The sequence below is a fragment of the Ptychodera flava genome, chromosome 12 (assembly GCF_041260155.1).
Source record: "Ptychodera flava strain L36383 chromosome 12, AS_Pfla_20210202, whole genome shotgun sequence".
Taxonomy (NCBI): Eukaryota; Metazoa; Hemichordata; class Enteropneusta; family Ptychoderidae; genus Ptychodera; species Ptychodera flava.
Window position 1 is genome coordinate 12,689,384 of NC_091939.1, and position 27,325 is coordinate 12,716,708.

Consider the following 27,325-nt stretch of genomic DNA (forward strand, 5'->3'; position numbering starts at 1 on the left):
TCGGAGTCCGGCTAAATTGAGGCAAGGCACCCTAGGGGAGGCGGAGAGTCGCCACGCCAAAGGCAAAGAAAAGACTGCCGAATTCCTACTGGGCGGTCGGCAGCTGTGTCTTGCTGTGTATACCTCTGTTTTAAGTTCCCAGTCTACTTGCCATATTTTCGAATACTTTGGCTTTCTACGACAGCTGTTGCAGACCAAGCAATTAGTAGTACCATGAAAAACAATGTAAATGTTTAAAATTGACGAAAAAATGAAAAGAACAAATTTGTAACATTCACTGTGTCCTTCGAATACTGTGGTTTTTAGCAGCTAAGCTATACCAGGCTTTGTTCTGGTTGATGTCTTACGAAACGGGCGTTAGTCCTTGAAACCCTCAGCAACCTGAAATACTTAAAAAATTAAAACCTGAAACGTGACGAGGGGGGAATATTTCGTGTTTTTGTGTGACACAGATTGCAGAAACTCTTTCTGTAGCCAACAGATTCCTTTAAGATGAGTGACTGATGCAAGAACACCACTGATAAAATGTCAAATGTATTTGTTCGTCTACAGTTAACATGAGATACGAACGATTAATTTTTCTAATTTCGGTAAATTTCGCCAAGTCGATACAATTTTATGAAAGCCTTGCCATTCCCCCCATAGTTTGAAGCCATCCGACTGACACCTCGTCAAAATAACCATATACATAAATAGACACGTACCGTGTTTTGTTTTTGCTATGTTTTTTCCCCGTGTGCTTGTCTACGACTGCTGGGGTTTGAGATGACAGGGAACATGCAACATTTGTTTGAATATCTGATTTTTGTACTTTTAAACGGAAACTTGGACGAGACATTGGCACGGACGAAACAAAACGGAGACATTTCGCCTTTCTTTTTGGGTACCACTCAAGCAAACGGTGGACAAGGGGACACACATTTCGAATCGACGACAGAACTAAAATTTGTGATTTCATCTAGTAGTCGAAAGTATCAGAAAATTCGTTGACTATTCAGTGAATATTTGAATGTCTATCGGGTTGAAATTTACTATAATATCCAAATATATCAGTCAGTAGTTAAATTGTCTTGTTGCCTACAGAATGCGTTCTGAGACCTAGAGTCTTGATATTCAGAACAACTTGAATGTATACTGGTTTTTCATGTGTGTTTTCCTTCTCATTTTGGTATTTTTAATCTGTCGAGTCACGTTCCCCACACAGTTACTCATTTATTTTTAGTAATGCGGAGCTGATAGAATCCCACCAACATCACCGGAAAAGCTAAAAATCTCTTTCAGCACTGCATGGGCAGTTTTTGACACAGATATTCACGGAGGAATGAGCAACTCGTTGAATTCGTGTAAGAGTTACGATGGACTGGATGTTCCACGTCTGAGATGTGCCGAGAATCGCAAATCGCCACTTTTACCGTGGCTACTTCTGTGAAGTATTTCACTCCAAAAATTTCCTTTTACTATTTATCAGCACAGAATTTATTTTCGATATAACAGCGGTTTCATTTCTCTTCAGCACTAAGCCGTATATATCCCACACAGAAACCGTTTTGAAACACAACACGACCATAGTAACGCGAAAAATAATACAAGAATATTAGAATGCCCTCGATTGTTGGAACACGAGAAAAACCCAAAAGAAGTTGATATCGTCGAAATTATTTCAAAATCCTCTTCGTTGTTTGTTTTAAACATAGGCATCACGGTTTATTTGTACAAAAGTGGATAGGTAATTTCTAAGATAGCAGTTCGCCACTAAAAGCTGACGCATGCCATGTCTAGGATTATTAGAGGATTTAATTGCAAGCTCCCAATATACACAATGATAGCCTATTTTTGGAATATATTCCTATCCAGTTTATGATTCATAATTATTAATTTCAGGGCACGATGATGTGTCACCATATGAGTGTCTTATCTCTGCCAAGCCGTTCCTAATCAAATTGCTCTTTGAAACAATCGTGTCTTAAATGCAATTTCACGCCATCAGTGCTAATCTTTCATTGATTGGCCGGAGAAGATGATTAATTTCTTTTGTTTTCGAATGAATACACTTATTATTTTCCCACACCCACGTTAACGTCTCGAGGTTTTTTGGTTTGAGGTATTTCACTTTCATGTTAACAGCTCTGTTTCGTCTGTTGTGGCTTTGTGTGTAATTATGATCAGTCGCGGCCGCGGTCGATTGACCATCGCGCCTGGCCGACTATCCTGGGAATACAAAACGTGGGCGTGTAAAATAGATCTACAGACCTTATCACATATGTCGTAACTGCAAGGTGACTTTGCCTTCTGAGTGTGGTTCTATTCACATGGTTTGAAAGTTGCATCATTTTTCGTCATTATCTCGTAGTTTCTCACAAAAGAATGCAGGTTCCCTTTAAAAGGTATCTTCCGATTTCTGGTTTTTTTTTCGGATTCAAAATCCCTTCTGTCGCCGAACACACTTTTCACACTTCAGATGTGAAATTTGTAGAAGTATTGGTTCACGAATACGAGCTCTTTTCATGTAAACCCGCGTAGAGAGAAAATGTTGTTCTTTCGTTGTTATTATTATACAAATGAGTACAAGTTGTACGCATTGTGTCCCCCCAGCATAAACAGTGTCTATACTGTACACATTGAAAAAAGAAGTAACAAAAAAGCAGTGGTTTGCGAATAACAACCCGCCGTTTGACATTCAGAGGAACGGTATGTAGCCAAAAGATGGTTCAATGAATCAGTTCGGTTGATGCATTTATTTTGCCGGGAACGTTGCTCACAATTGACCTCAAGCTCATGGCGTGGAAGGAAATCTTCATCGAATGGGGGAAATATTATGAGGTTTCTTGAAAAGGCTTGAGGTCGTAACGTTCTACTAAACCATTCTGTTTGTAAGTTTTGTCATTTAAGGTGTACGAATCTTGTTGTCTGTCGGTTCTGTCGATGTAGTTGTTCTGAACATACCACCATTCTAAAGACTCTTATATTGTTGTTTGCAATGGGGAGTAACGTGACTTGTATTTTTGCGTGGTAAATATGTATATAGGCCATAAAATTGAACAAAAAGAATTTGGTTGTACAAAACGAATCCTCCGTTGCTCGTGTTTGTAAACCACTTTTTTCTCATAGAGTTGATAGACTGGCGGTGGATCAGTTCCCGGCCATGTGCCTCGCCTCTTGAGCACTATTTCGAACTCTCTCGACCTTCTGTAAAGTCTATGAACTGTCAGTTCAACCCCGGCGATGGTGCTTCAAAGAGAGAAATTCAAGCACTGACGGTCATCCCTGTGTGATGACGCAAGCCCAACTGTTAATCGTAACGACTAAGTGATGATGCAACCGAACATCTAAGTGTGAAGTGCGAAGGAAAAGTTCAGTCACTTGAATTCAATAAACATGGCATTTAGGACTGCACATTTTAATATTGTAGGTGAAAACAGTAACTTTAATGCAAACGATGGCTTTATTCCTGCCAAGTACTGCCGAGTTGTACACAACTCTATTTTCCTGAAAAAATATGGCAAGACCGACAAACATTGTGTATTTTCATTAAGAAATTGCCGATTTTACTTACATCCGTGCGTTCCTTGGGAACTGGTAGGGTACACGTGTTTTAAATCTTCAACAATTTGGATTTTACCTGACAATTTTGGTCACTTTATTCAGAAGTTGAAAGTCATCAAAGTTTCTTATTCCGTGTTAGTAGAATCTCAACGACATATGTGTGTCAGAGGAGGCTACTATTATATAAATTGTGATCATTGCCACCGACCACCTCAACCCAAAGAACACTCTCTCAATGTTTCTAACTTTCTTGAAAAGGTCTAACTTGTTTTCATGAAATGAAAGATTCGAAATGCAACATCGGTGATGTTCGCCTATTGATGTACCGGGCATGTCGATTTCACATCTGGAAGTGGGTCTCTGTCTTCAGTGAGATGTTGTTGCGAACACACGAAGCAGAGATCTCTTCGCATTTCCCTTCTATAAAACGGAAGTAAATTTTGAATTTTATCGAACGAACATCTGCTGACCATGTACAATCCGCGAGAATGTCAGAAACGTTCGAACGTCAGATTATCTAAGAACTTTTTTGAATTTTTTGATGGTCATGTTTCTTTTGCATGTTCTGTTTTTATTCAGAGAAGGAATGGTTTGATGCTACTAAAATTGCATATCAATTCATTGCGACCATTTTTATTAAGTAATGCGTAGTTTTCTATACAGGTATAGTGAAATGTGAAAAAAATAATTAAAAAAATATGTACAGCGATTGCTATTCTCTCCGGCATTTTACGGACATCCATCAACACGACGCCATGTTTTAAATTACATACAAGTGTGTTTGAGAAGGTGGTTGTAAAAGCTCGCAGCGAACGTCTGAAAAAATCGGGTTATTCGGTGCTTGGTGTCCATATTCTCACAAAAGGTGCTCAGTACCGAGCAAAAAGCTTTGCACGTCCGCGGAGCGAAATAATTGAGCATGTGTAGACACATGTGGATCCCCACCCCTTCAACTTGTAGTAAGACAAATGTGTGACACGCTGTAATGAGAAAGGCGGACCTCTTCAATGCAGGGAATTCTATGGGTTCTATGCAGCTTTTTTCTCTTAACAAACCGAACTGTCTTTGTACCAAGGTGTGCCTTCAGAGTTACCCGTCTTGGCATATTGTGTCTTCGGCACAATTGCGGTCCTTCGAATTTCTGCAAAAACAGCCAAGCGTGAGTAATGAGGTGACAGAAGGCTATAAACGCGTCCAGAACTTTAACTCTTAATAAAAAAAGCTCGTATCTAACAGTATGTCCAGTGCTGACCGGTACCAAGGAGAAAAGAATAAAACGAACTTTTTAAAATTGCATGTTAAATTTCGATATGGTAAAAAATCGCTCGCTCTAGAACAACTAGTGAACAAAATTAATAATAGCGATGCTTTAAAATTACTCAAAACGCGGAGTAAAATTTACCAGTATCATCAATCTCTTACTCGTTTTCCATATTGGGCGATGATTTGTCTGCTTATGCAGGATATTACCCGGCTTCAAATATATACTTTAGATTCAAGCATACAAAAAGAAATTATCAGCCATGCGAGTCGGCGAGAAATACATGACAAGAATTACATGACCACTGCTTGGGAGTCGGACGTCTAGGTCATTCGTGCGCGCGCGCGTCGTTTGATGCGCGCGATTTTAATGAGAGGACTCATTATCTGTTTGATTTCCAAGAAGTGTGTCAGCCGTATCGATTTTCAAGCATTTGTGGCAATGACAAAGATTGCAAACGAGGAGCCCAACCAAACAAATCCACAGACGTTGAACCAGACAGCAAAAAAATACTTAAATCAGCTCTACATCAAGGGGCACTGGCTGTTTCAGAAAAAATACTTCCTCGCTCTCAGACGGTATGAAATCAGAGTTTTAAAAGAAAGCCAGCTAAATACTGCATGTTCACTTAAACTAGGCGGTTTGACAGAAATCTAGTTTTTCTGTACTCTAACAGAAAGTTTCATGGCAATTTCTTTCTATATTATGTCAGGCAATGTAGCGCAATTTTTGAGATTTTTTTCCAGCTCAGTCTGTTTTGTCAAACCGACATGTTTCCATTGAAGTATATGATAAATTCTGCTAACTATTCAAAGACTGACCGATGTCTTTTCATTTCATTCATATATATTTTGTTCAATAATCATCGTATCGCACCAATTCTACACAGTTTACATCGTTGTTAGCCTGAAAACTGAGTCTTTTTAATGAAAATCCATCAAATGTATGAATTCCACAAGACCGAAAAACAATTTTTATGATTGATTTTGCGACATAACACAATTATTCGGGGAATCAAAGATATGGATAAAAGGAAAAAGGAACAGTTGTCACTTCGTTAATGTTTGCCTAATTAAAAATGTTCCTGTTCTAACAAAGACAACCGTTCTGTCAAAAATCTTGACTACATCTAGTGGTTCGTTTGATATCTTCATCATCTTCTCGATTGCTCATAATTCTAGAATTTTCACCTTTTTTGTTTCATCGAGGTTCGGTTTCTGGAAAAGTTGAAACTTTTCGCTGAAAAAGATAGTGGGGCCATGCTTCTTAAATGAGTTACTCATGGCCGTGTTCACCGATTCCGCCATATTGTTGATGAAGTACGTGTGTTTTTAGCACTGAAAGTGTAGTTTTTCGTATCAAAATATACACCTCTTTGTTGAGGCTAATATGCTCTCGTATCGACCCAGCGATGAGAACAGGAAAATATATTTTTTGAGTAAAAATTCGAAAACCACTCAATCCATCAAAATTGGAGTTTATTGTGCCGTTATTGAGGAACCCGTCCGCATTCTCCGCGCTTGCATTGCAAGGTATTGACTGCTCTCATGCCTCGGGCAGAATTTTTAAATGTCATGGATACTATGTTTTTATAAACACCAACATTGGACTTACAGATTAAGGTCTTTCAGCGTACGATCATGTAGCGGATGTGGTCATATCCGAATGACCACTCACCTTCATCTTTCTTGTTCAAAGAACAAGGAAAAAACAGGAAAACGACCACCGTTACAGCAATGGGATAATATCGAAAGATCTAACATTTCGAATAAGGCAGCAGAATTAAACAAATATTAATATCGGTGGGTGTTATTTTTAATGTTATGACGTGTTTATTTTAGAAAACAGCACTGCTATGGATACTCGTTGTTAAATTTTCTGATACAGTTCTTTGTTTAATTCAAAATATTTCTCGCAAATAAACCCTTAAAGCCTCAATATCATGCCTGCTCTTAATTTTCCAGGCAATCTTGGCACGACTTGCATATTCCTGGCTTTAGTCAGGCTCTGCCGCTAAATTTGGCCTTAGTTGGAACGAAAAAAGTCGACAAAGATATATTTATGATATCATATCTTATTAGAAAAAACGGGAATTTTTGGATATTGACCAAAATCATAATTTCTTTAATTTTTTGTCTGTTTCTTTGCTATAGAGGATGTGCGATCCCCTGCTTAAAAGAGAGAAAGAAATCAGTTGGAACCATTTGGAGCTGCAAGTGGAATCTTTAGCCATGCCGTATTTAATTTCTGTAGTAAAATTTATCTTCGTTACTGAGTGAAAATCGCGTTAGGAACGCAATGTCGAGTGCAACTAATGCTTTCAGCAATATTTTACTTCCGGTGAAATGACAGAAGGCCTATTTGTGACAAACCCCGCATGAAAACTGATGACAAACAGGGTACGGAGACAAAAAAGCGAATATTGACAGAGAACAGAATCAGTACTCATTAGTTTTCACATTGGTGATGTAACTCTAATTGTAACAGTTTCAATTCCTTTTTCGTCGACGATGTCTACGATAAGCGTGAACTTCCGACAACGCCAGACTTGGTGTGAAATGGCTTCCATTTTAAACAGGCAGAAAATTGGCCAATACCTGACGATTAAAGACAATTATCACACACAAAGCACTCAAAATTTTAATTTTCATCGGCTTAAAGAAAAAAAAGAAAATAATTTTTCTCGCCGATAATTGGAGCAAACCTCCTTCATAAATGGCAAAGCGTAATACATTCTAGTTTCAGGCAGAGGCTGACAAATTTCAGCTGGGTGTGTCGCCGACACTGAGCCCAGGATTTTCAGCTTGACGTCGACGGAATGTGACAACCTCGAAATTTGCTATCTGAGGATTATTAATTGAAATCAATTATGAGTTGGTTTTGACGATACATTTTCATAACTTTAAAGTAAGTTGGCGCAGATATGAGACGAAATTAGACAAATTATTGTAGTGTCTATTTTGTGTGGGATATATTTAACTCAGATGAAGGAATTATTCCGTCATTCTTTTAACTAATTAGTCAAACTTTCCTTATTTTCTAAGCACAAATCGTCAGATTATGATGAATGTAATAGATGCCCTTTCCTTTTTCAAAGTGTTTCTCGCTCTTTTAGGGCATTTTTCATCGACCACATATCTCGGCAAGTCGACATACTACAGTCGTTACTACCATATTTGGAAATGTGTTGAAATAACGAAGACCAGAGGTCTCACCCTGACAGAGCGATACTTTCCATAGACGAATGAACTAATTCCGGCTATCGCAAAAATTTTCAAATCCTTAGTGTAAGTAGTTAGCCATCAAAATATTTTTCCCGCCTAAAATTTTACCATTACGTTTAGCTTGAGGTATTATTCGTTCTTTATCGAGACTCTCTGTGTACTCCACTTTTTCTTGTCTTTAAAATCTTTTTTTTATTCCTTATGTCTGGTAACCCTTTTATTCGCGCTTTATTTCATTGGTTAGGATAAATGAAAAGAAAATACTATTAATTCCATGAGTTATTTAAAAGGAAATACATTTTTAAATGAAACAAAAATTTGTCGCCTGCGCCTGCCGCTGTCAAACTTTCTGTCAATGCCGTGTCTGTGTTCTTTGTTGTGAGCGCTCTAAGCCTCTTAGTCTGGTAAGACCAGAGTCTGTGAAATGAATGCATCGCTATGATCGGGCACATGCCGAGACCATATTAAATTGTCAAACGAAAAGATTTAAATATTCTTGGAACCCGATAATTGTGCCGGAAAAGGATTCCAGCGGCCATAATGCGGCCAAAATTCAAAATACCAATTTGAGAACAGGGATCGACTTGAAACGGTTGGAATTGACTGGATTTTAGAAGGTAATATAGGAGTTCAAAACCTGCAATCCACCACCTAATGCAAAGAAGATTTACCCAGGTAATAAAGTTTCAAAAGAGCAACTTGGAGACGAGCTTTTAAAATTCGAAATTAATTCTCTGTATGGAGATTTCCAGAATTTGAAGAAAGATTACCGCTTTCCGCCGCGTCGAAGTGCATCCAAAGCGTGGATCAGTTGCGAGTTCACCTTTTCCCCAGAACACAGGAGCCTATATGTGTTCCGTTGGTTTATTAGATTTCTGCATCAGGCGATTCGTATAAATTTGGCGTTCAGTAATCCAATAAACTGCGACCACAAATGAAGCCACGATCATGTCTTCCCTCAAGCGTAAAGCGGTGCCTTTTCTTTGGGTTTGTACAAGTCTCAATCAACTTGGGTCGCCCCCGCACACCGACATTTTGTTCCCTGTCTGAACGCATAAAAAAAACCGTCAGAAAAAACATTGCCCTTTGCAGACTGCAGAGCTCCACATATTTTTCTTCTCGACACTGAAAGAACCCAAGCATTCTGTTGAAATTGAAGCTTATTCTCTCGGGAAAGTTTGCAATCCACAGGAGTTTGTACTAAGAAATTATTAACTTAACGGGTAGACGTGAACGCATCTGTACGATTTCAAGCAAAAAAGGGGTTGACCTCTCCAGACATCACGATTAAATTGAACCACAGTCATATTATAATAACATTTTGATGATTTTCCTCTAAATGGGTAAATTTTTAACACATTTAATTTCTTTTTACTAATTGTACTAATTTTAAGAATTGTTCAGCATCTAATAGTAGGTACATTATTCTAAGAAACTAATTGTTCTCATTGTTTTCAGAGGACACTGTGCCACTTACTGAGTATTGTAACTTAGAAATGTATTGTGAGGGCCGGAGGAGCACAAATTCCCTTTTTTCCTGCATTGCAGGTGTTCCAAAAATTTGCCTGATCTATCATTCAAGATGGGAGCGGGGGGAAATTCATCTTGTAAGTAGCTTGGGCCACGGCATTGACAAACTTGTGTCACTTATGAGAGGGGATTTAGGAAAACCAGAGCGAGAAAAATTGTAACCGAGAAATATTGGTAAATCTAAAATTTCTTTATGTGGTTGTGATGCCGAGGAAAAACTGAGAGGTGAAGACGGAATCGGACAGAAATGCACTCAAAAGTAGACGAAGTTATTTTGAAAACGACGTAAAATTTAACGTTTTTCCCTGGGAATGGCTGCTTCTAAGATCCAAAAATTCAGTACTTTGTTATGTAGGATAAATTTTCTATGAAACACAATGTGTGTCAAAAAATACATGTGGCACCCTAAAGAATGTTAAGTGGTATGTCCCATGATTCTTTGCATGTCAGACGCACAGTTTTGAATGGTCGTATGCCTCATTGTCGTCTTCCTTGATATGCGGGTCTGCAAAAATCGCAATATATGTACTCGTTCTTTATAAATACTTCATGTTACACCAAGCCGCCTTCGACGATAATAGAAAAAACGACGGATTTTTCTATAAATTTTTGGCAGCAAACAGACACTGCACGGAAACTACCGATGAAGGCTTAATGGCGGTCGAATAATTGGAAAAGCAAATATGGACAAGAAAGACAGAGAAATTTGCGCTACTTTGCACAAATATTTATCGCCTGGTTATCGAATAAATGGTCTCTCATTTTTGCCATGTGAGGGCGTCATAATACTAAATTTACACTTTATGGATGCCTGTAATCAAACGCGATATGCTGGCATAATTTTTGAAGAGAGATGCTGCACTTTGTTCCCAATCGCATGAATTTTCAGCATTTTGAAGATTTTCTGCAAATACACCTCATGATGAATTGAACCTGGGGGTTTTCACTGATGCCAGTATCAAAATCATAGAACGAAAAAGCACCCTAATTGAATTAATTTGAATATACCGTATCCCATTACAATTTGGTTATAATTTCGGGAAAATTGACGTCAAGTGTGTTTTCTTCCAATTAGAACTCGATTTGGATTCAAATTTTCTGTTTAGGCTCGCCAGCTTGCCAAATAATCAATCTTCAGAATAATAGAAACGCAAACGCCCTCGTGGCTTGGATAAAAATAACGGTTCATGCAGGCCCGAAGCAAAGTGGGAAATGTACATATTTGTTTTGTCCATATAAGGACAAAGAAAGGGTCCGTTTTTCTCCTATTCAGAATTCCATATGACCTGCTTCTGTCATGGCGGAGTCCCGATCCCATTTAAGTCAAAGCGACGGCCGTAGACTCGCAAAATCGATTTCCGTTGTTCGCAATGTAGCTAATTATTCACGTATGTTCATGTCTGTTAATTTTTTGCAAGTTACTGCAGGACTTTTTTAAAGCAATTGCTTATGGTCTGCTCTTAATTACGTTTGAACAAATTAACAGAATATTCATTGTTGTATATACTTCCATGGAAGCACTCATATAAATTGGTTTGCCATGATCAAGTGATTGTGTAATGGCAGTCTGCGCAGTCTGCCCTCACGTCGGATCTGTCTGCAGTTTCAGTTTTGGCATCGAATGTCAGGAAATTAGTATGATTTTCAGGACATTTGTCTCAGCCTTGTATTGCATTTGAAGGTAATGGCCCTGGCCTGACCTCGTTACAGTGTCCTTAACCTCAAATCACAATTTCCTAATTAACCTGAAAACCGTTAGCCGTTATCAATACGAATTCGCGACTGCGAATTCACTGTTTGGTCTCCTCAGGACTTAAAGAATAGGGATAGCCCTTTCACTGATTCGTGGTTCCGTTTCATTTGCACACGACCTGAAACTAAAATTTCTGGTGTGCAATGTCATGCTCTTTGGACGACTTTAATAGTGGCATAAACTGAGCATGCTTCCATGTCTGAGGTGGAACGATACATATACTATTTACTCATCCTTCAGAACAATTCTCTTTAATTTTGAAAATTTATAATTTACTTTATCCAAATATAGCAGCACATCAGGAGTCTAGACTGTATTTAAATATGCACTGTCTTTTGCATCTTTGTCATCCCATATCCCATATGGAGGGGTATGAATATTGTGCTTTACGCTAAAAATTGTTTTGATGCTCAAGTACAGTTTGATGTTTTCTAATTGATGATACGAATTTCTCGTCGCTTAATCGCTTTTTGGTGTGTACAACATGCACCGAGTCGACAACGGGGCTTTGGTCAAAAAGGCATGAATGATAATGACATAGGAGATCATCAGTGGTAACATCAAATGAAGTTGTGTTTCTTGTATAATGTTAAGGTAGAACGCACCTCGGGGACAGATATTCGGACTCTCAAGTTTTTACAATTCTGTTTTGACCTACCACTTGTGGGGGCTCATTTTAAAGCTCTTGACGTAGGAAAAAATTTCACATTCTTAGTTTCTCGAAATTCGGAAATTTTTATTTTCCCCATAGGGATAACATAGTGATGGCGGCCAATTTGAATTTTAAATATCGGTAAATGTTAGGTAGTTCGTTTCTCTGTTACCAAACTTTGCACGTTGGCCCCTGATTTTTATTCCTAATTTTGAAAGAGAATGGTTGAACATTGCATTGAGGAAAGTTTGCGTAATTTTTTAACTCTTTCAATGTTGAGGCGCATACTACCTTAAACAAAGCACACTCCACCCAGTTTTCCGCTCTCAATAATGTAAATAGTGTTAGCAAATCGTAAATAGTAAGTCTTCAGGAAAGGATTTCTGGCTAGGCAATGCTCTATTGAAAGTCAATTTCGCATGCACTTAAAGGCCTATTGCCTGTAATCTTTGGCGTTTTAAAATGTTTTGTTCGGTTTATGAATCAAGTTTCTTCTTCTCCCTGTGTTGAAATGCATAATTTTCTGGTCACCACAGTCAGTATGTCTTCAATGCTCAATATCACTTGTGTCTGAATGTTAGTCTGGCCTAGAATTCGTTTATTACATATTGTCCGCAATGTGTGATGTGTTGGTATTTTAGTGTATCTCCAAGCTTTGAGGAGAAGAATAATGAAATATCCTCGATTTATAGAACCAAAATAATGAACGGATCATGGCAATATCACAGATAGTTTTCCTTTAATGATTCTGTTCACAATGATACATGACTTGGAGAGGTCCAGAACATAAGAGCTTGTTTATCGTTGTGATCTTTACACTCGAGTTGAATGCCTCTTTTAGACACTGTATGACTTCAATGTGACGACCTGAAATCCATTCACTTCATCGAGCAACGATGAAAATCTACGTTTTTCATTTTGCTGAACTTTTTGAACGATATTTAAAAGGAGAATGAATCATAGACAATAGGGCCTACTTGGTTCAATGGAGTACACCGAAAGTAGCCGACGAAAATCAAAATAGAATATTTTTATTTCACAGAACAAACTGTATTTTTATCGAAAATAGTTGGACTTTGGACTTGTAATTGTCATACAGCGATAAGATGTTTTGCTGAACTGACTTATCACCAGTTCCGTGAAAAGAAAATCACTGAAACTGTTGGTATTTATATTTCACACAAGTAAATGTATTTTATGTACAAGTGTAGCTCTACTTTGTGAACCAAATCTGTGTGCGCGAAATTGAGATCTCAGAAGGGCGTGTTCCAACAGGAGAAATTACTACGAATTCCATATACAATGTGAATAGAGTCCAAAAGCGGCATCGAAAAGCAATGCTTTTATTATCTTTTGATGTTATGCCCAGGCAAGGTGTTCCAATGGATGGCATTGGTGCAGGTGTTGAGTGAGGCCGAACAGTGTTTTTCGATGCTGAAATATAGTTGATGACAAAGTAAAGATAAAATTCACGTAACATTAAAATTCTTATTTGCTAGTCTTTGCTTGGAGAACCTTCAGCGGATCTTGGAGTGGCGAACATATGATATGACATTCATCTGCCAGCTACAGTTTCTCATTCCATGTTGATCTAAAGTCTTAGTGTTAATCAGTCAAACATCATCATATCAACGACCGTAAAGTAACCGGTGATGTCACAAATCGCGTCATTAGCACACGCCTTCTGCTACCCCGCTAGAAGTCGTGAGCGTTATGCTTTTCTGTGCTGTCATCAATCTTCGGTACAGTATCATGGCAGCATATGGCTGAATCGTTGAAATATCATTGCAGCACTGGTCTGTGTATAAACAACAATCTGGATACTGCTGCATCTTACTGTGCGCAGACTTGTAAACTTGTCAATTATCGAAAATCATTATCGAGAGTGAGAGACAATCATCCCTTCATCGTGTACTAGTGAGTAAATGCGAGTATGTTAGTATTGTCTCCTGCGTTACGGTTAGTTCGTCAACGGCACTGTAATACTTGTGATATCACATGTGGACATTTTAGCTTGAATTTCACTAGCAATGAAGAAAAATGACGTTGACATTGACACATTTTCAAAGTCTGCATAAGATTTTGTACGATCTGTCAGTTCTTATTCTTGTCGACGGCCAAGAAGTCGGCAATGTAACCCCTTTCTGAATAGGACAACTATCGGCACTTTGCGTGACAAACATGACTTTCAAGTACCTGCCTGGCCAGGTTAAATTTTAAGGATCAGCTGCCACAAAGCACAGTGTTCAGAAATTATGTCTTCGGCTTCCTTCACTCTCAGTTCCCCAAGGATCCTACCTACAACATCACCGTCCAACTCATCACAAATGGCACTTATCATACAAGTCTGCTCGGAAAACAAGGATGTTCGCATTTTTTTTTCATTTCACCTTCAAGCTTATGCTGATGTCAGTGTCCTGTGATTTTGTTTTTTACTTCAGTGCTTCAAACAAGCTGATGTACCATCTACAGAGTATACTGCACAAGACTACGATCACGAGCCCGGGATTCTTAGTACTGCTCAGTTTATATACAAAAACAATCACAGAAAGGTTGAATAACTATAATCGTACATGACTACTTGCTACCAAACAGCTTTTTCCGTCATCAAGCGAAATGTGCTTCAAAATTCTGCCCATTCTTACATTACCTCCTCATTAAGTTCAATGTTCAATGTGTCCTTTTCTGACTGTCTTATTAATCATCTTTTTTGACTTTATTATTATCAAGTGGTACCTCCACCTGCGTGGATTTAGAATCGTCATGTGGTCAGATTTCCAATTTCAGTACAAGGTTTGTTACGTGTCGCATGGATGGTGTGATAATATGCAAGGCTTAGATTGAAAGTTGGCCTACAGGCTCCTTCCCCTGCTAATGCTGTTCTGTTGTCATGGACTCGGACACATGTACCGTTGAAGCATTATTTGACAATTTATGATTTACAGATTCATAAAAGGGCAATGCCTCGTGTCGGTCAGAAATTGCCCATTTGTTTCGAAAGATCTGACGTCACTTCTTTACTGAGTTTGCCGAGGTTTATATACCTTTCTTTCTTGTATTTGTCCATCTCATACATTTTGTGTGTAGTTTAAATTTGTTGTTTCTTGTCCGGACAAGATTGGAGGGTACTGTTTCACGCTTTCACTATGTATGTCAATTGCAAGTACTTGTCCTGCCTTCAATGACACAGCGTCTATACGTGTAGAATGCGCTGTTATTGTTTGCATCTAAATTATAACCGGGACCAGAATTCACTTGTCAACAATAACAATGCGATTTTACAAAAGATTTCTAGATTTCTGTACAGGCTGAGTTCACGAGCTGACTTCTGTATATCTCAACATGCTTTGGGGAGTAGAACGAGAAAGTGTTGATGGCATTATAAACATATTTTGTGAGAAACATCATCGCCCATTAAGCGTTACATTGCTTGGACAGGTGTCATGTTGTCTCGACCAGTAAAAGCTTAATACAAATGACACATGATTTGCGGATTACCGATATCGAGATTGTTGTTATTTTAGTAATCTGAAATGTGCAGTTTTCTGAATTCAAAGTATATACGGCGCTCGTTTGGTTTAGATGTTAATCTAAGATCGAACACTTTTGTGAGGTCTTGACATCCCTCTCTTATTCTAATTTCGGTATTTTCAAATTGTTGAGGTTGCTTTTTTCCATCAGGCGACTAGTAGATAACCCGGAGTCAAAGGTGCAATCCATTAGGATATGAAATGTATAAAATTTATGGACACCGAATCTTTTTCAGACGGATAAACATGATAAAAAGTACAGTTTACAAGCAGTATAAAATTGTACGGTACTGTAATTGAAAAAAATGAACTTTTATTGATGTTTGGGCGTCATGATTTGCACCAAGTTGAAAAACGTTCAATGAGTGTCAGGGTCAATGAATATATTTAACTGCAATCAAAAGTCCGCGAAACGAAACAACACGACCAATCACCAAATGTCTAGTCTGAAAAAAAATATATGCATTTACAAGATGTGTTTCTGAACATACCATTTTTAATTAAATTCGCATTTTTACAGTCTTCCATTATTTTACTCCGAACAGCGAACATCACAGCTTCAGATGGTGCATCTATGGGTTTATGTAAAATATCTTCAATTTGTATGAGAAATACAAACATTGTAAGTCACAAACAATCAAGCACGCCTTTATTTGCAAAATTTGAATGTTAACACAATGGTTTTCATAATTTCAATTAACTAAACGCCTTGAGATTTAAATCACTAAAAGTTACTGGTTCATGCTACATTTATATCAAAATCAGACAGTTTCTTGTTTTCTTGAAAACATCTCAGTGCTCTAAACTCTAGTAGTCGCATGAACTTCGACCCCATAAAAACAAATAACTCTATAAAGTGTCGTATCAACGTGCAAATAGATTCTTTATTAATGTAAAACCCAATAAGATTTCCAAGCCTATTGTGCCAATACAGATGTACCGTACAGGTCAACATGACATTTTACTGAATTAAACACACGAATTATATATGAAAATGAATTTGCTAGGAATATTTACATTTCACTAAAATAAAACACTGTTCTAGTCATGAGTCATTCGGACTTTGTTCTATCCACCTATCAAAACTGTACGCGCGTCTCAGACTAAAATAATAACGGCCTGACACCCACTCCTTGCAATTGTACACTGTCGATCCAATCTTGGCGAGAGGGAGTTTCCATGCATATTCCCACCTTTTGTTTCTTGGCCTGCTTGTTCGCTTGGTGCGAAAATGTTCGGGCCTCAATACACAAGCTACTTCTAGAAATCAATGAATAGATATGCAATCCGTAAATACTGGAAGGCTGTACGTAGTCAACGGAATGAGAGCAGCCATTTACCGTTAACGAATCTTCCCAGTCTGCAAGAATACTTCATCAAGTGGACAATATTCATGTCACGATGGCGTTTTCTGACCTAACATACTGAATAATTTTCGATCGGAAATCCAGTCTTTACATGTTTCGTTTTATCTCTCAGATCTTGGTGACGATTTTTCCTCTTCTTTGTGTCAGATTTAATGCTTTCTGTATCTGAATCTGTTGTATCTGTCACACTGTCTCGGATCTGTACTCTCTTTTCCCGCCTTTTCTTTCAGTCGGCTTGTCCAATGCTGCCCATCGTCGACCATTTAGCTTTAATACATCTGTCTGACTGATTGCCTGTCTGGAAAATCAGACTCGTCTTAACCATGACGTGCCTATCTCAATCAGTCTGTTTGCTTTCCTTGCTCACTTTCGACAGATATATCGTTCCCTTGAGATTTAGAATATATCTTCAAAACTATAACAAGATGGACAGTACACTCTTCTAGATTTTAACAAAGTACAGTTCCTGAAGATTAGGACTGTATCATCCTCAACGACATACCTGGACAAAAGTGACAACTTACGAACGACCTTGCCGTTCTAAAAAACGACGCCATTTTGGGAAGAATCGAAAAAAGGTGAAGGTTGATTCAATATTCCTCCAAGACCTTACATTGTTGCTATAACGCGTCTCCAAACCTCAAAACAACATGAGAAGGAGTGTGTCTTTCAGCGTATCCAAAGATCACGAACAACTTGGTCTAATCCGTTGAACAAAGCTTAGAATAACAGACATGAAGTGGATAGCTTACAATCAATAGAAGGAACACGGCTTCAATAGAGAGCTACACTCAATACAGCTGTTTCACCCTGAAACCGGGACAGATTTTCCGATTGTTTCTCAGCTTGGCATATTTTTCTTCAGCAAGCTAGCTAAATATTATTCTTTGCATTGTCGCCTACACAGATGTAGTTCACTGAGTCACAAACACAAACAACGCCCAGACAGTCTTTGATTCTCACATCTCGCGCCGCCACAGAACGATCACATGACCACCGATCTTTCCTTGAATAGCGACAGCCGACACCAGTTGCGGAATAAAATGCAAATGGTGTAAGCGTATTTGATGTATGTGTAACTTTAATGTTTGTTTGTTTGTTTGCTTGTTTTAATGCCCAAATTGCTGATTCCACACGTGACGTATCAGCCCATGTGATGATGACGACTCAGCATGAACACTCTGACGTCATCAGTTAAGGCCACGCCTTTGCTAGACAAACTTTCCATAGGGAACACTCAATTGACTCCATGTACACACGCGCCTCTTGCATAGGTGTTAGAACAAAGAAGTCCTGAATATTTTATTTCAGGGGCGCGCTTTGCGTCCTTTCAGTTTCAATGAAGCGCTCCTAGAGAGTTCCGTGGCGCCAATTACATCTTGATTATATCTGTTGACGATAGATATTGTGAATGTGAAGGTGTTGTGAACAGTCAAAAGGTATACTCTTTTTGAGATGCACCATCATAGGTCATAGATAATGAGTACAACGAAAAACTTACTAGAGCACATTAAGGGTGGAGTGCTCTGTAGTGTGGAGGGTGGGCCTTGGAAAATTGTTTTTGGTGACGAATTTTTTACCGACATCTACGACACCTTGTTCTTCGTACAAATGTGAACCAAATATCAATCTCCGATATCGGTTTCAGGAAGTTCATAAGCGAGAAATTAAAAAATCTTACGGAGAACCTCATTTTGTTGTGATCAACATTGTGTGTTCGATGTTGTATGTATTACATTACCTTTTGATAAAGACATGCCCAGTATAGAATGGAAATATGGGCGCTTGCCCCTGAAGTCTATTAGCAGCTTCATCATTTTAAAAGATTGAGAAAGATTTAAGGAGTGGATGAGAACAGACAATACCGGTCGAGATTTTATGTCACTGATAGACAGCTATTATTGAGGTCGCCTTTTATTGCACAGAAACTTACAGCTTTATTTGACGAGATAAGATTCCAGAAAGAGCCGAACATAACCGGTAACAAATAACATCAATTTATCGCCTGCATAACACATACTAAGGTTTTGAATGTAAGAAATGGTTCTCTGTAAAGCGATTATAAGTTGTTAAAACGCATATGATTTATGACGTTTTCTGTGTATTTTCCTTTAAAAGTTCACCACTGAAACTGATAGTATAAAACTTAGCAAAACGGAAAAAATAATATTTAAGTCTTGTGATTTGACATGGTGCTTAGTCAGCAACCAAAAATCAAACATATAAAGCACTATTTCACTGTACTGAACTATGAAGAACGTTAGATTTAGTTGTAAAAGAATTCCAATGACTGAACAGGAAATGTTCACAGCGTTCACTGAAAGTGGTGTTCTTTTATGCGCCTTTTCCTATCACAGAATCTTATTCAATTTTTCTCTCACTTTCACTTGATCACATCTTTTTAGCATGATAAGCTGTGCCGGTGATGATAGTTCAACCATGGACTCACCTATAGAGGTAAAATTCAAATCCAAATTCTAATTGCTATTTGATTTAAACGGTACTTCCTATTTTTATGCCTGATTTTGGTAAGATAATCGGTCGAATGTTTCCTTGAGGAAAGTTTGAGCACCAGCTATTTGGTATTGGCGCGTACATCTCTAGTGTATACAATATTTTTGCCGTCATTGTATATATCCTAGTTGTAACAACTTAGCCTTTCATCCATTCAAAGACGCCTCAGTTTTTCTCCATAATTGGTATTGTAATACAAAGAACAGCGATAGGTTCCTCACTACGTTAAACAAGCGCAAAAAATCTATAAAAATTGAAGAAAAGCCTGTGAACACAAACAGCGAAACGTCTCTCAAACTATAATATATTATATATATATATATATATATATATATATATATATATATATATATATATATATATATATATATATTAAACTTTCTGAAAAGCTTAACAGGTCTACGGCGAACTTCTCGTTTGTGAAAAAGACCAGTTGTAGCGCCATTGTTGTTTACAAAGTCTATACATAATCGTTGTCGTCAACCTAATGCGTATATTCATAGTTCTGTACCTTCTCCCTGAACTAAGGCATTGCAACTCATTTACTGTAATAGTCTATGCACAGTGTATCCTATAGCGTTAGAGGGCGCCCATTGCAAAAGGAGCGAGAATTCCTAAACCCATCGGGCCATAATCACTGATCTCTTCCTCGTTATTCGGTTTCCTGCCTGCGAAAGGACGAAAAGGTACCACTTTGGTAGACGACAAATAAGCTTAGAACGGATCATATAAGCTACACAAACATAAAAAAATTCAAAGACTAGAAAAATACGGACAAATAAATTTAAACACTGTCAACTACTAAAGACTTTAAAAAGGCACAAATAAGATAAGCTTCACGGTACATAATATAATTTCTTCCCTGCATATCATGTGGGAAACATGCTTTCAAAGTGAAAATGGAAATATAAAAAAACACAACAAAATTGCACCACATAAATTTTTGTTACTTTTAGCCAGGCAGCCCTCTATAAATTTTGGAAACACTGAAGAAAAGAGTTACGGTTATAAAAGTGATAATTTAGTTTTCTATCTATCAGGGAACTTGTCTGTCTCCTGTTGATTATTTAGTAATTGCCTTCAGCTGCGATTTTAAAATCATCTTCGCTGGACTCACTCCTTCCTTGTTCCGACCTTCGAAAAAGTACAGAAAAAACAAAACCAAATGTAAGCGGAAAGTAAAACTAATTCTTGTTGGTCTATCTCTGTCCACATGAAAGACCTTTACTGAAACGTTCATGGATATACTTTATTTTTCTGACCGCATTAACATAAACATGAGTTTGTTACGATGGATGGATGGATGGATGGACGGATGGATGGATGGATGGATGGATGGATGGATGGACGGATGGACGGATGGATGGATGGATGGATGGATGGATAGATGGACGGAAGGAGTGGATGGATGAGTGGATGGATGGATGGACGGATGGATGGATGGATGGATGGATGGATGGACGGATGGATGGGATGGATGGATGAGTGGATGGATGGACGGATGGATGGATGGACGGACGGATGGATGGATGGATAGATGGACGGATGGGATGGATGGATGAGTGGATGGATGGACGGATGGATGGATGGATGGATGGATGAATGAACTGATTGTAAACTTGGCAGTTAAGTATTGTCCATCTTGTCCTTTCTGGCAGAGTAATCTGCATATTATAAATACACGTCCCTGTGTTCATTTTCTGTCTCAGATACTGTCTCGAGGTTCGATAGGTAGGTCCTCTTCAAAGGAATGCTGAACACTTAGATGGATCCAATCGACTGACCACCTTTCCTACATTTTGTGTGACGTGACATTTTCAGTTGACCATTCAGCTTTTCTATTTCAATCATCCAAACGCGGTTATATTAGCAATCCAAAACAGAGGGTAAATTGACTATCTATTAAGTTACACAGAAACGGTTTCATGACAATACACACCGTTATACACGCAATCACAGTGGTGGTGTATATGACCGCAAAATGGACTTGACCTGTACATTAGTGTATTTCTTCCTACCTTTCGGCTATTTCCACGCCCTCTGGCGCTTCCTGTATGACGTCATTCCCAAGTCCTTCAAACTGCTTAGGCGCTTCCTGTTCAAACGAATCCGACTGCTCGCTGGATCTGGGCGGGAAACAAAAACACCAGAGTTGTACATGGAAGGATAATATTTCACATTCCGCACTGCATTATGGGAAATCATTGTACAGAGCTGCCTCCAGGGACTCATTTCAATTTCATGTGGTACAGATAACGTCAGCCACCTGCATTCCTTTGTTTTGAAAGAAATTGTGATATTTTGTCGACGTGTGTACTGGTTTGAAATGATCGCGTTTTAGTACATATTGCACATAAGCTAGAACGCGCCTCGACATTGAGAGACTGAAATTGTTGCTCAAACTTTCCGTTAGAAAACTTTTAACCATTCCCTTTCAAAATAAAAAAATCAGAAATAAATTATCCATTTTTTGGTTTGAAATTCAAAATGTCCGCCATACCTGTGTCAACTCCACAGAGAAATAATAATTTTCCATTACGACAATGTGCATGTGAGCTTCAATATGAGCTAACTAAAATTGTACAACATGTATAGTAATAAAATGAGAGTACGAAAATCTATCCCCGCAACGTATTCTACTTTGCGCCTCGAAGGTGAAATTTGTCAAACTTTCCTCAATGACACTGTCGACCATTCTCTTACCAAAACAAGAATGAAAATCAGGGGCTGCCTGTCCCCGAGGCGTGTTCTACCTCAAACGCAAATCACCAAAACGGAAGACTTTGGCAGCCAAAAGCGTCATATCCCTCGAGGCGTGATACCTACCGCACTGTCTTTTCACTTCCAACGGATGACTGAGTTGTAGTTCGTTTGTAGGAGTAGTAATCGCTATCCACTGACCCTGACGTCCCAGCAGAGGGTTCCTTTACATCTCTTTTAAAAGCAGAGAGAGAGAGAGAGAGAGAGAGAGAGAGAGGTGGTTTATTTGTGGGAAAGTTTCTCGAGAGCCCGCTTTGTTTTCTTATATTTCATTTTGTAATGGAGTTTGTGGAGATAAATATCTTTTGTCAGTTAAGAGTTTGTAAAATGTGTGAAAGAGGAGACGCTTTTACTTTATAAGGCAAATGGTCGATAAACATATATAAGTTTCTTTGTGATATAATTGATTTTACTCATACAATTTTATCGGCTGGAAACAAATAAGAATTTTTCAAAGGGGTTTTCTAGTTTTTAGTGCAGATCTCTACTTTGTCCGCGGAAAACAAAGAGCAGACGGCCGGGATCAGATCCTTTAGTTTTCAGAGCATGTCTCTACCCAGGCGACACATGCTAAGTGAATATTTTCTGTCGACTGTCGACAGTCCCTTGTGCTTTTTCTGTCTCTTATTGGTGTAGTCTCTCGCGAATACGACCAGGGAGAATTGCAAGCGTAGCGTCCAAGGTCTGAGAAGGCAATTCAAGCGCGAAGCACGATGTATGTTTCGCTTCCTCCTCTCCCAACCGTCGTATATGCGAGATATTACACTTGACAGTCTACATTATGTGATACAACTGCACCTTTTTTCTGCGAAAACGAGTTTACTCAGGCAATCCTTGCTAAGTTAGATCCATGTCCGTGGCCAAGCGAATTTTGACTATTATTGCATCAGACAGGCAAATATTTGGACGGTACCTTTAATCGTGTACTCTCTTGAAAGCGACTTTATAATTTTCTCAAATTTAGACCTTTAGCCTTGACAGACTTTACTCTGGTGATAACCTACTTCTGTTAGAGACTTTTAAATTGAATTTAGTTCTGGAGCAACGTTACGGGGAAACATTGTTTTCTGCATCGGTTGACTACATTGCTGTACCGTGTCTACCGGAACAGTTATTGGTCAGGACTTTCTTGATACAATATAACAATTTCATTTAACCCTTCAGATCCTTTTTGTAGTTTCAATGAACTATAGATAAATCTGGCGGGAACCTCTGAGGATATCGGGTTTATTCTGAGATATCTCTTAACAAAAAGGACCAGGTCCCTGGTCAGTCGAATAATTGTTTAAATTTATTATTGATTGGTAGTTTTTCATTTTACTATTTTAAAGCTAAAAGTACATTTTTTCTAGCTGTTAGTCCATAACTGTTGTGTTGGTCTTCTGACGGGGTTTTTGTCTCAACGCCTCACCACCATAGTAGTTTTGGAACATTCCATGGACGGGAAACCAAATCCACGTCCAAGAAGATAGTTGCGCACGATTGTTTGACCAATTCGCATCCCATTTACAACATGCCAACACTCATCCATAGACATAGTCTGGTTGTTAGAGATTCACCACGACCAAAAAGTCCATACGAAATTCCCTTTAGTACTACGGTTTTCCTAGACTGTTTACAATATTATTACACGGGAAACCGTGTTTTTTTCTACCGTATAGCTGTCGGACGAGTTTCAGTGCAGCACATCACTACTATCACGTCACGTGAACGATGACTTGTAATACTTTAACCGATGATCCGGTCGGCACTGCTTTATTTAGAGCGTAATCTTTGTTCATCTTCTTGGAAAATCTGAGTGCTCACGACATAGGAAATAATCCGTGAATTCAAGGAGCTGAGGTTGACCGTGCATTCGATTCAGATAGCCTCGGTTACCCACACTGCACTTGGGGATCGACGGCTCCCATAGGCCGGATGAGAGCCCACAAGTGTGGTCTGGGTAACCGACACTCTCGTTCAGTCTCTCGTCAAACAGTTATACCGTAAAAAACGTGGTTTTCTCGTAGTCATGTTTACATTCAGAATAATTAGGTCCAAAATTGTTAACCAAGAAATCATGATATGTAGATGGCTAAAGACAATGCTTTTGCGTGTAATCTTTCTTTTCAGATACAAGTACAATCATCGTGAGTGATTGTGTCTATTTTTCATCGGCACTTTCCAAAAATGTGAAATTATGCTACATTTTTATAAGTTTTTGCACAATGTAGTATAAACCATTAACCCCTGAGGGTTTACGCAATCTGAAGTGCCACCACTCCATGGAGTGTGTCTGGCCATGTCTAAGGTCACACGGCAGGGGGAGCGCTTTAGACAAAAGAATGAATAAATTAAAGACAATAGTCACTTGTACTTGCTGATCTTAGCCTAAATTGATAAATGTTTATACTTTGTAGTTGTAGAAAGCTGAAGTGAGGTCAGATTTGCGTGTCTTCATTTCAGAGAGAAGAAAGGTAACTGGACTTACAGAGCGGTTTTGGCGAACGGGTCATCTTCTGCCTGCTTACTAAATGCATGGAACGGTGCTTCGTGCACTTGCTTCACTTTCGAAGGCTCACTGGAATGACAACTGTGTGTTAGCATGACCATGCACGGGGAACGAGAACAATCAAGAATGAGCAGTAGGGTCCCTTAAACATAGTTTAAGGTAGAACGCGCCTGAGGGACAGATATTCGGACTCTCAAACCTTTTCAATTCTTTTTCTGAGCTACCACTTGTGGGGGTTCATTTTAAAGCTCTTGGTGTAAGAAAACTTTTCATCGGCTTAGTTTTTCGAAAATTGAAAATTTCATTTTTCTCCATAGAGTTAACACAGGGATTGCGGCCATTTTGAATTTTGAATATCGGTAAATCTTGAGTAATTTGTATCTATAGTTCCAAAATTTGCACGATGACCTCATATTTTTATTCTTGATTTTGAAAGAGAATGTCTGACGTATTCTTTGAGGACAGTTTAAGTAAAACTTAATCTTTCACTTTCGAGGCGCATACTACCTGAAACATAAAACTGTAATATCAAAGTTCAACATTATCCTACACAAAAGTGGGGATATAAACAAATCATGTATTTTTCTGGAAAATTGAGGTCATGGTCGACCATTCTTTCATGGTTCTTCGAAAACGGAAGAATTGCACATTCAGATTTCTAACTTTACGAAGGACGCCCCCCTTTAATCAAGAAGAAACGAAAAGAACGTCTACGCTTAGCCAAGGAGGAAAACAATACTTCTTGGTCTTCTCAGCAAGACAAAAACGACTAAAAAGTCTTAAAGTCCTCAATTTTGAGGGCAGAATTTTCAGAACCTTTCTGTACTTTGCTGCACAAAAGAGGACACTCTTTTGAGAAGACGGGTTCACGCCTTCTCCTTTCCTCCGAGGCTGACGAATGACGTCAACAGTTTCACCGTGACGATTTGCGGCGCACCCAGCCGGAACGTTTCAATGTCTGCGATGCTTACCCACTTTCTTGTTCATCGGGTGTTTTTTTCTCCCGGTGAAGTTTTGCTCGACTCGTCTCTTTAGCTTTTGGCGGTCTGAAGAACAAGAGTAGATATAATGCAATTACAGAAATGGAGACACTGCCATTAGTTTAGGAAAAGTCGTTCGTATGCAGGCAACTTTGTTCTCCTTAAAGGGACATTAGCTGTAACTTTTGACTAATTTTTCACTACTCTGTTTCAATGTATCAACTACAGAATTTTACTATAATCCGATCATCATGACCAATGCCCAGTGTCCTGCTTGCCAACACAGCCTGTGTATGTGAAATTACCATTGTTATTGTTGATGAATGTATTCTAGTACGGACCTGAATACAAAATTTAAACTATAACAATGCAGATTATACTCATATAGGGTATAAGCTTATTTGTGAGCTAAATATTAGGAATTTCTCCATGGTTCAGGGATTCAAACCAGAAACTGCAGATGATACACAGAAACAAACAAATTTTAAAAAATGACCAAAGTTACAGCTAATGGATCTTTAAGGTAGAAAGCACCCCGGGGACAGATATTTAAACCTTCAAATTTTCACAGTACTTTTCTGGTCTACCGCGCGTGGGGCTCATTTTGAAGTTTTTTGAGTTAGTAAAGTTTTCACCGTCTTACTTTTGTATAAACCGATGGTTGGATTTTTCCGATAGAGTTAACAGAGAGAGGGGACCATTTTGAATTTTAAAGATCGGTAAATGTTCGGTAATTTGTTCCTCTAGTACCGAAATTTGCAATGTGGTCCCTGACTTGTATGCTTGATTTGGTAAGAGAGTGGTTGAAAGTTTAAGGTAATATGCACCTCGAAAGTGAAAGACTTAAACTTTTGCTCTAACTTTCCTTAATGAATCTTTCAATCATTCTCTTTCAAAATCAAGAATATAAATAGGGGGTCACCGTGCAAATTTTGGTACTAGAGAAACAAATTACCCAAGATTTACCCATATTAGAAATTCAAAATGGCCGCCATCCCTTAGTTAACTCTATGGAGAAAAATGAAAATTTTCGAATTTCGAAAAACTAAGCCGGTGAAAAGTTTTCTTTCACCAAGAGCTTTAAAATGAACCCCCACATGTGGTATATCAGAAGAGAATTGTCAAAGTTTGAGAGTCCGAATGTCTGTCCCCGAGGTGCGTTCTACCTTAATTAAGAAATGTTTGAGAAAACAAATGAGTCTTTCAGTTCGGAGGCGCGTACTACCTTAACCCTTTGAGTGCCAAAGTCAATTTTGTCACCTTTAGAAAATATACTCCAGTCAGTTTCTTTCAGATTTTGTCAAAATTTTGATAACAAACTTTACCCAATGAAATGTGATGTCCAGGTGGTCCAAAATTATCAGAAAATTACATAGTGTTCAGCTTATCAACTCAGCCTGTATGTGTAAACTGCATTTTTATTGTTAAAAAGTGACTTCCAGTCCGGGCTTGAATTCAAATGTAAATAATAACGATGCATTTTACATGCTAAGTTGACAAGCTAAATAGTGGGCGTTTTAACATTCTTTGGGGAGGAGAACAAGGAATTATAGTCCACATTCAAAATAAAAATAATGAAAAAAAAATTATGGCCCTTTAAAATCAATCGTGGAAAAGTTGTGTGGCTCAGAATAACCGACATCACCCTATCATTGCAGTGATAAGCCACACAGCCACTTTAATAACCTAAGACATATATGTACACAATGGGCAGCAACAA

At 38.5% G+C, this 27,325-nt stretch overlaps 1 protein-coding gene across 1 annotated transcript in view; it reads right to left on the reverse strand.

Annotated features, from left to right (window-relative positions):
• Nucleotides 1-16,238: 16,238 nt before the first annotated feature.
• Nucleotides 16,239-27,325, reverse strand: part of LOC139145040 (atrial natriuretic peptide receptor 1-like) — a 59,782-nt gene continuing 48,695 nt past the window's right edge. Inside the window, exons 23-27 of the mRNA XM_070715961.1 lie at nucleotides 25,597-25,671; nucleotides 24,605-24,694; nucleotides 22,201-22,308; nucleotides 21,393-21,500; nucleotides 16,239-20,508 (exon numbers count right to left, since the gene is read on the reverse strand). Of these exons, the coding sequence (XP_070572062.1) occupies nucleotides 20,442-20,508; nucleotides 21,393-21,500; nucleotides 22,201-22,308; nucleotides 24,605-24,694; nucleotides 25,597-25,671 (448 nt within the window). The 3' untranslated portion in view covers nucleotides 16,239-20,441. The remainder of the gene's footprint in view (nucleotides 20,509-21,392; nucleotides 21,501-22,200; nucleotides 22,309-24,604; nucleotides 24,695-25,596; nucleotides 25,672-27,325) is intronic.